Here is a 14181-nt window from a genome sequence, read left to right on the forward strand (position 1 = left end):
CCATGTAAATCCCCCCTTCCTATGTAGGCAATCCCATGTAAATCCCCCCTTCCTATGTAGGCAATCCCATGTAAATACCCCCCTTCCTATGTAGGCAATCCCATGTAAATCCCCCCCCTCCTATGTAGGCAATCCCATGTAAATCCCCCCCTTCCTATGTAGGCAATCCCATGTAAATCCCCCCCTTCCTATGTATGCAATCCCATGTAAATCCCCCCCTTCCTATGTAGGCAATCCCATGTAAATCCCCCCTTCCTATGTAGGCAATCCCATGTAAATCCCCCCCTTCCTATGTAGGCAATCCCATGTAAATCTCCCCCTTCCTATGTAGGCAATCCTATGTAAATTTCACCCCTTCCCCCCATGCAGACAATCCGATGTAATTAACCCCCTCCCAATGAATCAATCCTCCTCCTCCCCATTCCCATGTCGGCATCCTCATGTTTAAAAAAAAAAAGTTTACTCACCTAACTGCAGCAGCAGCGTCTCCTTCGTCCTGCTCTGATTATGAGTGACCTCACTCAGGCTCCGGAGCGCTGGGGAGGAAGAGAGGCCTCTTGTGACCGGAGGCAGAATGCTGCCTCCGGACACAAGAGTGACTGGCAGGGTCGGGAGCCAATGGCTCCTGACCTTGTCAATCACGGGCCGGCATTTAACTGCGAGCGTTCACCTGGAGCGCACGCAGTTAAAGTGACAGGTCCGGGACACCATTTGCAGCACCCAGCAGGCCCGGGAGGCCGCCGGATGCTACAAATGATGAGATCTCAGGGGGCCCGGCTCCCCTAGGCCCCCTGATGCAGCGGGCCCCGTAGCGGCGGCTATGGCTGCTACGGCGGTAGTTCCGCCTTTGGTCACACCACTAACTCACTGTCTACTTCGCAACAAACCATACTTGCTTGACAAAGTAGTTAAACCACCGGCGTCCCAGAGACACTCTCTTCTCCCAGCACGGGTGACCATATAGTATGGCTTTCCACAGGCTCATATAAAGTTTCCCAGCCTTTAATCAACCAGATCTTTAGGAGCCTCCAGCCTCTCTGCCTTTCCTGCATAATAACAAGCTTGCTTATTGATGTCCAAACCTTATGCCTCCTCTTCCTTTGCACAGGTCAACAACATGTTCTATTGACACCTCTCCAGAGCTATCCAAATGCACCCTAGTTGCAGCCAAACCATAGCCCTCCAACACCTCCCTCTGAATGAGTGTGGTGGCGAATGCATCCACATGACTACACACATCCTTCCCCCTGCACTAGACCCTTTCAGAGCCATTACCAATACCTGCACTTTCTTCTGTAGCTACCAGCCCAGAGGTCTCTTATTCCTGTTGCCAGACAAAGCAATCAAATATGGTGGCACCACTCTGCATCTGCAATGTTGACATATGCTAATTTGATAAAGACCAATCCACATATGGCAGCTAAAAATATAGTTTCATTGCTTGCAGAAGGTGTTGCTATATTATCAGACCATAGGCCCTCATGCTTCCCAGAAAAACAAGACAGATTGTTATTTCTACTCAGTAGAACAACTGAGCATGTGTGTCCACCAGCGCTTAGTTCATTAGATGGACGTACTTAGTGTTATATGCTTTGCACCCTACTGGTAAGCAAATATCATAACTGTATCATTTTACAAATTCTGTAAATAGCAAACATATTGTTGTAATTTATGACTTACTAGAAAATGTACCCGGCGCTGCCCGGGTATAAAGTGTCAGTGTGTTAATTAGATTTGTTCTAAGGTGCCCAGGAGGCCAAGCTAAAGGTATTGTTTCATCTGAGTTAATCAGTGGAATTAGTGTATACCTGTAGTGCATAGTTGGAGGGGTTCTGTATACCCACAATGTATAGTTTTTAGGGGTCTCGCATATCTGTAGTGCATAGTTGGGGTGGCTGTATACCTATAGTGTATAGTTGAGGGAGGTCCTGTATACCTGCAGTGTACAGTTGGTGAAGGTCCTGTATACCTATACTGTATAGTTCGGGGGTCCTGTATACCTGTAGTATATAGTTGGTGCTGTATACCTGTAATGTATAGTTGGTGGAGGTCTTGTATACCTGTAGTTTATAGTTTGAGGGTCCTGGATACCTGTAGTGTATAATTGGTGGAGGTCTTGTATACCTGTAGTATATAGTTCGGGGGTCCTGTATACCTGTAGTAAATAGTTTGAGGGTCCTGTATAACTATAGTATAGAGTTGGTGGAGGTCCTGTATACCTGTAGTGTATAGTTTGGGGTCCGATATACCTGTAGTATATAGCTGGTGGAGTTCCTGTATACCTATAGTATATTTGGGGTCCTGTAGTATAGAGTTGGTGAAGGTGCTGTATACCTGTATTATAGAGTTGGTGTAGGTCCTGTATACCTGTAGTGTATGGTTTTGAGGTCCTGTATACCTGTAGTGTATAGTTTGGGGTCCTATATACCTGTAGTATATAGTTGGTGGAGTTCCTGTATACCTGTAGTGTATAGTTTCGGGGTCCTATATACCTGTAGTGTATAGTTTGGGGTCCTGTATACCTGTAGTATATAGTTGGTGGAGGTCCTGTATACCTGAAGTATATAGTTGGTGGAGGTCCTGTATACCTGTAGTATATAGTTTTGGGGTCCTGTATACCTGTAGTGTAAAGTTTGGGGTCCTGTATACCTGTAGTATATAGTTTTGTGGAGGTCCCGTGCACTTGTAGTGTATAGTTTTGGGGTCCTGTATACCTGTAGTGTCCTGTATACCTGCAGGGTTGTATTTACCCGTATGGCAGTGTTATTCAGTCACAGAGTGTCGGTATTGGTCATGTCTGGTATGGGGGTGTTATCCAGTCACAGTATGGCGGTATTGGTCAGGTCTGGTGTGGCGGTGTTATCCAGTCACGGTATGGTGGTATTGGTCAGGTCTGGTATAGCAGTGTTATCCAGTCACAGTATGGCAGTATCGGTCAGGTCTGATATGATGGTGTTATCCAGTCACAGTATGGTGGTATTGGTCAGGACTGGTGTGGCGGTGTTACCCAGTCACAGTTTGCCGGTATTGGTCAGGTCTGGTATGGCAGTGTTATCCAGTCACAGTATGGCGATATTGGTCAGGTCTGGTATGACAGTGTTATCCAGCACAGTATGGCGGTATTGGTCAGGTCTGGTATGGCAGTGTTATCCAGTCACAGTATGGCGGTATTGGTCAGGTCTTATATGACAGTGTTATCCAGTCACAGTATGGCGGTATTGGTCAGGTCTGGTATGACAGTGTTATCCAGTCACAGTATGGCGGTATTGGTCAGGTCTGGCGTGGCAGTGTTATCCAGTCACAGTATGGCGGTATTGGTCAGGTCTGGTGTGGCAGTGTTATCCAGTCACAGTATGGCGGTATTGGTCAGGTCTGCTGTGGCAGTGTTATCCAGTCATAGTATGGCGGTATTGGTCAGGTCTGGTGTGGCGGTGTTATCCAGTCACAGTATGGCGGTATTGGTCAGGTCTGGCAGTGTTATCCAGTCACAGTATGGCGGTATTGGTCAGGTCTGGTATGACAGTGTTATCCAGCACAGTATGGAGGTATTGGTCAGGTCTGGTGTAGCAGTGTTACCCAGTCACAGTTTGGTATATCTGTTGTGCCCTGTATATACATGTACTGTATGGATGGAGTAGGGGGTCCTGTATATACATGTACTGTATAGATGGAGTAGGGGGTCCTGTATATACATGTACTGTATAGATGGAGTAGGGGGTCCTGTATATACATGTACTGTATAGATGGAGTAGGGGGCCCTGTATATACATGTCCTGTATTGATGGAGTAGGGGGTCCTGTATATACATGTACTGTATAGATGGAGTAGGGGGCCCTGTATATACATGTAATGTATAGATGGAGTAGGGGGCCCTGTATATACATGTACTGTATAGATGGAGTAGGGGGCCCTATATATACATGTACTGTATAGATGGAGTAGGGGGTCCTGTATATACATGTACTGTATAGATGGAGTAGGGGGCCCTGTATATACATGTACTGTATAGATGGAGTAGGGGGTCCTGTATATACATGTACTGTATAGTTGGAGTAGGGGGTCCTGTATATATACATGTACTGTATAGATGGAGTAGGGGGCCCTGTATATACATGTATTGTATAGATGGAGTAGGGGGTCCTGTATATACATGTATTGTATAGATGGAGTAGGGGGTCCTGTATACATGTACTGTATAGATGGAGTAGGGGGTCCTGTATATACATGTACTGTATAGATGGAGTAGGGGGCCCTGTATATACATGTACTGTATAGATGGAGTAGGGGGCCCTGTATATACATGTACTGTATAGATGGAGTAGGGGGCCCTGTATATACATGTACTGTATAGATGGAGTAGGGGGTCCTGTATATACATGTACTGTATAGATGGAGTAGGGGGTCCTGTATATACATGTACTGTATGGATGGAGTAGGGGGCCCTGTATATACATGTACTGTATAGATGGAGTAGGGGGCCCTATATATACATGTACTGTATAGATGGAGTAGGGGGTCCTGTATATACATGTACTGTATAGATGGAGTAGGGGGCCCTGTATATACATGTACTGTATAGATGGAGTAGGGGGTCCTGTATATACATGTACTGTATAGTTGGAGTAGGGGGTCCTGTATATATATGTACTGTATAGATGGAGTAGGGGGTCCTGTATATATATATGTACTGTATAGATGGAGTAGGGGGTCCTGTATACATGTACTGTATAGATGGAGTAGGGGGTCCTGTATATACATGTACTGTATGGATGGAGTAGGGGGCCCTGTATATACATGTACTGTATAGATGGAGTAGGGGGTCCTGTATATACATGTACTGTATAGATGGAGTAGGGGGTCCTGTATATACATGTACTGTATGGATGGAGTAGGGGGCCCTGTATATACATGTACTGTATAGATGGAGTAGGGGGCCCTATATATACATGTACTGTATAGATGGAGTAGGGGGTCCTGTATATACATGTACTGTATAGATGGAGTAGGGGGCCCTGTATATACATGTACTGTATAGATGGAGTAGGGGGTCCTGTATATACATGTACTGTATAGTTGGAGTAGGGGGTCCTGTATATACATGTACTGTATAGATGGAGTAGGGGGTCCTGTATATACATGTACTGTATAGATGGAGTAGGGGGTCCTGTATACATGTACTGTATAGATGGAGTAGGGGGTCCTGTATATACATGTACTGTATGGATGGAGTAGGGGGCCCTGTATATACATGTACTGTATAGATGGAATAGGGGGCCCTGTATATACATGTACTGTATAGATGGAGTAGGGGGTCCTGTATATACATGTACTGTATAGATGGAGTAGGGGGTCCTGTATATACATGTACTGTATAGATGGAGTAGGGGGTCCTGTATACATGTACTGTATAGATGGAGTAGGGGGTCCTGTATACATGTACTGTATAGATGGAGTAGGGGGTCCTGTATATATATGCACTGTATAGATGGAGTAGAGGGTCCTGTATATACATGTACTGTATAGATGGAGTAGGGGGTCCTGTATATATATGCACTGTATAGATGGAGTAGAGGGTCCTGTATATACATGTACTGTATAGTTGGAGTAGGGGGTCCTGTATATACATGTACTGTATAGATGGAGTAGGGGGTCCTGTATATACATGTACTGTATAGATGGAGTAGGAGGTCCTGTATATACATGTACTGTATAGATGGAGTAGGGGGTCTACCAGTTATTTCTGTGGATGTTGTGAGGCAGCTTCCCTAACAACCATTGCTCCCTGTGAAAAGGAAAGCAGTAATCCTATTGGTTGCTAAGGCTCCAACTGCCGTGTCTGCTGCAGCTAATTATATCACCTGTGTTTGCAGTGAGGAGATTTTCCCATTCATCTCTATGAGGCGCCTCTCTTTCCCCTCCCCCTCCCCTCCTGTACATCTGGCGAGGACGGGACCTTCGCAATAACCTTCCCGGGCACCCAATGTATCTGTGTGCCAAATTTGGGGTCAAACGGTTCAGGCGTTTGGAAGTCTATAGAGGACAGACAGAAGGACAGACAGACAGACTTTGATTTTTATGATATAGATACAGTAATTGTGATAGTGATGGGACAATTTCTTTGTGAAGATCCATTTTAACTTGCATGTTATTACATTGTAAGTGTCAAAAAGACAAGCAAAAACAAGTATACTGCAGATCAAAAACAGGCAACATGAAGGAAGAAAACTGACAGCATCCACCTTTTGTAAGAGACTAGCTAAAACGAAATATCTTATGCAGAAAGCCAGAACTGACACTGCTATTCTAATAACATCTGACAAATTAGAATACGTCTATGAGATGACAAAAGCCAACATTCCTTACTGTAATATTTCTGGCCATAAATTCTGGAACTTCATCATTTGTTGGGTTGATGACAATATAAAATGACTTCGCCTGGGAGTGATGTTTCCCATCGGTGACATACAAGGTGAAGTGATCTGCAGTTGGTTCTATCCGCTGGTGCCTTGACTGGACATAGTTTATATTCTGGGATATGATGTCCTTCAGTGTAAATGAATCTGGGTAAAATAAGGGAAAGTTATTCATAATTCACTGTATTACATAACCTAAGCATGAAGAGATTCTGGGCTGAATCATAGTCACCATATTACACAAACTTGTTATTCTGTTGATTGGATATTGTGCTGCTGTCAAGTGGCTACATGGCTGTAAATAGATAAAAGCCCTTGGGAAGCAAACATTAGAAATGCAATAGAGATAGGCTACGTCCATGCATGACCACAGGCAAGCCAGTTATCTCCTCTGCACCTCAAGTTCTATAAGCTAGACTGCAGGCTATTTCTGTTCTTGCTTTTTAATACCATCTGCTGTGTATACATACTTTTGCCATCACAGCATAAAAAAAGAAAAATCTAGCTCCCAACATTTCAGTTTTGACAGATATTTTGCATAATGTGCCATGTTTAAAGAAGGTGACAGCATTTCTGGAAAGATAACAAAATTCCATTGTAGCTTTCTAAAATAACGCCACATGCTGTGTAAAGTCTATTCTGGGAACAATAAGATATGTAAAAATCACAGGGATCATTTAAGAAGAAACTATGCATATTAAAAATCGACTTTTATTTGTTTAGTGAATGCTCCTTATCAGCCAAGAGCAGGGATGGGTAGCCTCCTTGTACTTCAGCTGTTGGGGCTAGCTGTAAGTGTTGTGGCTTAAATAATCGGGCAATAGGAATTGGAAGGTTCCCTGTCCTGTTACATGATTTCTAATTCAATTACTTTCTCTTTAATTACTCACCAATACTTATTCCCATGTTACTTTTCTCAAACCCTGGAGATGGGAGAATATTCTCAATGTAGCCATACTGAGGGGGAGAGACCAGTACAAACCGCAGAGCATTGTTGTCTGTGTCAGGGTCGTTGGCATGTAAGTGACGTTCAGTAATTGTACATGACTTTCCTTCATCAACAGTAAAGATATCACCTATGGAAAATGATAAATTATTACATGCAATGGTTGAAGTTAATTGTTTCTAAAACATACCTTGGTATACTGGAATTAACTGGTGTTTGCACATTACTGTTTTTGATCTAGCAAAGTCTAAATTTATGTTTACAAGCACCCAAGTAACTGTCGGCATCACTTGTATGGTCACCAAGATGCATGGTCACCAGCGAATTCCTAACAAAGTTGACTATTTGAGGAATTAGAAACTTATATTATTTACTTCGAACCACAAGTTTGTTACACTGGAACCCCCCCCCCCCCCCCCCCCTCCAAGAACTGCTATCTTTCCCTTATGTCACAGGCACACAAGGTATACTATATTCCATCTCTTCATAGACCTATGTAAGTATTGTAGGAGGTATGGTATCTTGGTGTTATCTACAGTCATTCATATTTTTTTTTTGGTTCTGAGTAGAGCGAGATTTTAAAGTTGTAGTCAAGGGAAAGTCAAAGTGATCAGGATGTCTTCCAATGATGCCTGGGTCCCTGCTGCTCACGGCATCTTGGTGACTTTTTGACACACTGGAAATACCCACCCTGCCAACCACTTATAAGATTTGTAAAGAGGTAATGAAAGCAGCAAATTTAAGGTTAAATAAAGCAAAACAAATCTCTGAAAAACTTTAAATATATAAATGCAAAAAATAAATAAATAACAATAAGGGCACATCATGTGGGACCCCTCACTAATAATTGGGGAGAAAGCAGAGCATTAAATGGGATATTTTTTTCCTCTATCCCTTGGTTAAACTTGATGGACATGTGTCTTTTTTAACCATACTATGTAACTTCAGACTGCGATTTGCTGAGCAGGCATGTCCTGTATGGCAAAAAATGCAAAAATAATTAGTGAGCAGCTTGTGTACCTTTAAAATGGCAGCAGCGGAGGATCAAGCAGGTGAGTATCCTTGAGGGTTTTTTTCTCAGGATTCCCAGGCTCCATCTTAGAAGAGGCAGAGACTGGCACACTTGTAGCTCAGTGTGCCAGGCTGTGCTGAAGATTTAAGACGTCAAGGTGAGTATCAATAGGGCCATCCTTCTCCCCTCGGCACTGCACCCATCCCAGCAAGTAAAGGTGGAGCACTTAACCCCCTTCCTTGCTGGGATGGGTACATTGTGACATCAATGTGCCCCCCATGGGGCTAAGTGAGGATGTGAGTATCCATCAATTTTACATCTTAGTTTATTCATAATATGTTCTATACTCAGAATTGTAACTGCACTTTTTGATGTCCCTCAGCCCTGTAGTCTCTTTTCTAAAAAGAAAATTTATTGTAATTTTTCAGCAGGAATTCCTATTTATCTGTGCAAGATTATTACTAGCCCCGAGCACTACATGGTGGATTTTTTTTTCTTTTTCTTTAGTCCTGCTGTCGGGAAGGCTGTGTGAAACTGGCAGGAGATTTGTTGTATCCCTGCTGAATCTTTGTTTTAAAATTGGGGTTACTCTGAGACAGGAAACCAATGCAGTCTATGTATTGTAAAGACAATCCAATTGTTTTAACATGACATTTGCTACGTATTATGAATTGAAAGCTAAACATTGTACACATGAATTTTGCATGTAATTGTATATTACTTGATGTGGAATGATTTGACACTTTACTACAATACTGTTTTTCATATTGAAGATCAGCTGTTTAATTAAAGAGGCATTGTCTAAAAATAAAAAAGTAGTATTATCTTCTGGGTAGGACCTCTGAGAAATGAGAGCTGAGATCCTCTTAACTTTTCTCCTGCTCTTTGGTCAAGTAAGTGGGGCAGGGCTGCAATTTTCCGCACAGTGGCCCAGATTTGCCAATTTCAAGATTAAAGCTGCATTTATGAATTATAATAAAGTGCAAGTACATTAAAAAAAAAAAAAAAAAAAAAAAAAGAAGAAGAAACTCATGGTGAAGTCAAGTAAAGTGCTTAAATAATACAGGGTCAAATCAAAAACATGAAACTCAAAGGAATGGGTCAGTCATGTGCAATGACCAGTATATCCTAGCAGTGTGCAACCTTTCACTCAATGATCAAAAATACTTAAGCTCACTTACCTATTGTAACTGATGGTGATTGATTATCCACAGGAAAAACTGTTATATTTAAATCATACACAGGAAAAGATTCATGACTTGGCACTAGTGGGTTATGGGGTCCATTAAAACAGCATTTGTTCACATCAGCATCCAGTTCAGCATCCGAAATAATAAGGGTTATAATGTCGTAGCAAGGCTTCAGACCAATTTCTCCACCTGACGGATGAAACATTAGCCATGTTAAAGCTAATGATCTGAATTTTGTTATTAATTCCGAGCCATATATCTATATTTATTCTGAACCTATAGCTATAATTGCAAAATCACAATATATTTATTTCACGTCTATAAGTCATTATGTATTCATTTTAATCATATACAGTATATAATCTTTTAAGAATACTGTATACTGATTGTGGACGTGTTAACCCCTGGACGTGAATACTGTATACCGATTGTGGACATGTTAACCCCTTTACATCCATAATCGGTACATATGTTGCAGTGAAATGATAGAATCATGGATTTGATCAAATCACTAAGGGATTTGATTAAATCCCGGGAAATGATGGAATGACCGCACCGTTGCATCATTTCCTTAGGGAATTGATCAAATCACTAACCCCTTTCAGGGAAATGATGGAATGAACTCTATTGTTTCCCCCTGCGACATAGAGTTCGCTATTGTGTTGCCTCTCTGCACCCACCAGCTTGTCCGCTCCTCTCCCTGTTCACTTCCACCACCGTAGTATGCCTGCCGGGAGGTGTGCCGCTCTGCTCCCTGTCCGCGTTCGGTCCTGTAAGCCCTGCCATGCGATGTGCCTACTGCTCCTCCGGCCCATCCGGTCTGCTCCCCGTCCCCACCCCAATGCTGTATGCCTGCCGGGCAGCCGTGCCTCTCTGCTTCCCCGTCCACCCCCGCCGCCAAATGCCTGCCGGAGAGGTGTGTTGCTCTGCTCTTTTGTCCGCCGCCGTATGCCTGCCGGGAGTTCCCGTACGCCCCTGCCGCCATATGCCTCCCGGGGAGGTGTGCAGCTCTGCTCCCTTGTCCGCCTCCACTGCCGTATGCCTGCCGGGAGTTCCCGTACGCCTTTGCCATTATATGCCTGTCAGAGAGGTGCGCCGCTCTCCTCCCCCGTCCGCCTCTGCCGCCAAACATAGAGCCAGGCGACTCCTCGATTGTTCATTCCGTCATTTCCCTGAAAGGGGTCAGGCATCAGTGATTTGATCAAATCTCTGGATTCTATTATTTCAGTGCAACATATATACGTTTTCATTGCACATGCTCCATGCAGTAGAAATATAAATGTAAATTAGATAAACATATATGTATCCTAAGGTAATACGAAAGAAAATTATATAAGGATAGACTAGATGGACCAGGTGGTCTTTTACTGCCATCAATCTACCAGTAATATGAGTAAATGTCATCTTTGTATTGTGTTTTTGTATTTTGGGGAGCCTTTTTTTTGGACACTTATGTTGTACAAAAAATTTGGAGCTTTGCTTACTTTCTGAATTAAAACAAATCTAGACAATACTAAGATATTGGTCTTATTCTGAGCTCATACCGGTATGCCTGTAGACCACAGATCCTTCAAGAACATCTCTTTGAGAGAATCGGTCAATGGTGATTCCATTCTTTTGCACATTACCCCAGCGGGGTTGCCGTGCAATCATAAATATCAGCTTCATATCTTCGCTATCTGCATCAACAGCATAGATATACTCAGTTGAAAGGACCACGCCATCTCCCTCTGCACAATATATTGTAGGTAAGAGATTGTCCTTCATAACTGGTGGCTCATCATTTACTGGTATAACCTGCAAAATAATAATTATTACATATAGACGTCGTATGCTGCAACCATTTTATCCATTGCTAGTATTTGTAAAACCAGAATTACCTCCATTCTAGTGTATTCTTAGTAGAGGTTTGGAGAATGAGTTTAACTACAGATAACAGACTGTTGTCATTTTCCCTTTTTTTCCCCCAACAAGTGTATTAAACCAGTTCAGTTTATCTGTTCACATTATGGGTGACCAAAAACCTTCAATGGCTGTCAGCTAAACACCTATTTGGCCAATAACTATTCCTCTCATTCCCATCATACACAAACATTTTAGCTGGACACGCATGTGTTGTCTGTAAGCAGAGATAAATGGGCTGTTGCCAGACACTCGTCTGAAGCGGTACTCCAGACATTCATGGGTTTTGTTCAATGCATTGACCCCCTACCATTCTCCCTTGGGGGTCCTCCTGTGACATCATTGGGTTCCCTATTAAATGCTCTGGTCATTACTTCCAGAATAGACTTCTCAGCAGTGAGGGCCCAGTCACTTAGCCAATCACTGACTGAACTCGGACACAGCCATGGCCAGTGATTGGCTGAGTGGGCTGTCACTGCTGAAACAAGACTGTCTCAGATGTAGCAGCCAGAGAATTCAGTGGGGGACCCAAAGATGACACAGGAGGAGTTCGGGGGAGGCATTTTAGGTGAGTATGGATTGGTTGTTATTTTCTGTGCAGCCTCAGCAATATATGAAAAAAAAACCTGAATGTCTAGAGTACCCCTTTAGGAGCAAAAAGGATTAGCTTTTATTTAATATCATTTTTAGATTTTAAAATAGTTTTCTTGCCAAACCAAGCCGTCTTCCTTTAACTATTTTTTATTTCTATAGGATTTGCATGGCATATATGTAAAAGATAATGCATAAGATAGAAAACTTAGCTAAACTTGTCAATTTGTCCTTATAAACATGAGAGATAATACGTTTCTTTATAGAGTGCCATGTACCTGTATTTTTAGAAGAAACTCAGCAGAATTGATACCATCTGTAGCTATACATTTAATTTCATCCTGTAGGGTCTCAGAGCTATCATGCAGGTACCTTAAGTGATAAAAATAATAGTTAGTACAGAACTTAACTATTTTAGTTCACTGCCCCTTCTCAATTATAGCGGTTGGGCAGGAATAAAATAAAAATAAAAAACATTGTTTTTTGTAATCATAAAACCAGAGTACAGTAACTTCTCATACTGGAGGTTGACTTTATTTTTCTGCAGATCTGTTGCATATTTTGACCTCCCTATTAAAGTAAATTGGGAAAAAATGTAACTTATCCGCAGCAATTTAGCTCTGTGTGAATATACCCATATTAAGAATGTTACCATCAATCCACAGGCTAGACTATAGTCACACTGGCCTCGGTAGCTCCTCCCTGCTCCTCCAGCCTTGATTGATAGATCTCTCCCTACACCCAAACAGGGAGAGAGCTATCAATCGAGGCTGTGGGGCAGGGAGAAGGAAACAGAGACCACCCTATAGACTCATAGTTCAGCCTGCATGAAAATGATGACAGGCTGGCTGTAAATGTGGCTCACAACACTATTTTCAATACCATATTATTACACAGTAATTAAAGAAACCGTTTACATGGATTCATGCACATATTTAAACTATTATTGCAACAATCCTAACCTAACTTTTAATGTGCTTAAGTCCAGGTAGCTGAATTGTTCTCCTTGATTCATTGTTCTCCCATCTAGTTGAATTATGCCATGTACTGGTGCTCCTTGCAAAATGATCTGAAGCTTGTCTTGATATGTGTCCTTGTCAGTAATGTGGATACGATCCACTGTCAAGAGGTAAGAGCTGCCTTCCTCCAATCTGAGATCATATGTGAACACCTAGACGTAAGGTACAGTATTAAATAGAAAATGTGTTATTCTGGAATACAGTACAATAATAAAAGTGCTAACAGTGAGGGGGGTCATCAAAAACTTCTTAGATTCTTAGACAATGTAAACTTAGATTAGACAGTCTAAGTAGGCACCATATTTTTACAGTGATTTGTGCTGTTTAAAAAATCTGGTGCATTTTTAGACTGTCTAGTGTATGTTTGCACCTTCTATTATTAGTAGAGGATTTAACTGCTGGGATTGAACTAAACTCTGCTTCCTTTAGTTGTAGGCAGGTGTTGAATGTAAGATATAGCTGGCAACTCTTCAATATAGATTCTACTATTAAACTTGCTCCATATGCAACAACTGCAGAGCTGCTGTAAATGTACAGTTTATTGGCAGGGTCCTTAAATCATGGGAGGAAACTAGAGTATCTAAAAGGAACCTATGCAATATTTATGCTATGTATATGTCAGATTGAAAGGGGTACGCCGGCGATGAGAAACCTTTAATATAATGCTGCAGGTATATAGAAAATAAAAAAAATATATATTCTTACCTCTCCATGCTTCCCTGGTATCCAGATTGGTGCTGTTGATTTCCAGGGAATCCAGAGAGCCAGGGAGAGCAGTTAGCGGCACTGAAGTGTCACAAACATCAATCGGTTCACATTGAAGGTTTTACATCGATCTAAACCGGCTGATGTCTGTGACACTCTCGCGCCACTAACTGCTCTCCCTGGCTTTCTGAAATCCCTGGAAACCAACAGCACTGATCAGGATATCCCTCTCCCCAGCATCTTGTGGCTACAGATCCCAGTAGAATATTGAGAATGGCTTCTTTAGTGTCGTACACACGCTACAAGATGCTCTCAGCAAAACAAACAGGTAATTCAATTTGAGCTCACTGCTTTTATTTTCTACTTTTCTACTAAACAGCTTTTCATTCTTTTTACTAACAAT

General features: G+C 42.2%; 1 protein-coding gene across 5 annotated transcripts in view; it reads right to left on the reverse strand.

Annotated features, from left to right (window-relative positions):
• The window catches only part of FREM1 (FRAS1 related extracellular matrix 1), a 130329-nt gene that overhangs the window by 57796 nt on the left and 58352 nt on the right, over window positions 1-14181 (reverse strand). For 4 of the 5 annotated variants that reach the window (XM_069961974.1, XM_069961975.1, XM_069961976.1 and 1 more), the window contains 6 exons: window positions 13017-13225; window positions 12333-12426; window positions 11106-11358; window positions 9553-9750; window positions 7304-7489; window positions 6364-6560 (listed from right to left, as the gene is read on the reverse strand). In XM_069961974.1, coding sequence (XP_069818075.1) covers window positions 6364-6560; window positions 7304-7489; window positions 9553-9750; window positions 11106-11358; window positions 12333-12426; window positions 13017-13225 — 1137 coding nt within the window. Of the gene's footprint in view, window positions 1-6363; window positions 6561-7303; window positions 7490-9552; window positions 9751-11105; window positions 11359-12332; window positions 12427-13016; window positions 13226-14181 lie in introns of those variants that run through there. The other variant, XM_069961979.1, reaches the window with a different exon arrangement.

This window comes from Dendropsophus ebraccatus, chromosome 3, assembly GCF_027789765.1.
Source record: "Dendropsophus ebraccatus isolate aDenEbr1 chromosome 3, aDenEbr1.pat, whole genome shotgun sequence".
Lineage (NCBI taxonomy): Eukaryota > Metazoa > Chordata > Amphibia > Anura > Hylidae > Dendropsophus > Dendropsophus ebraccatus.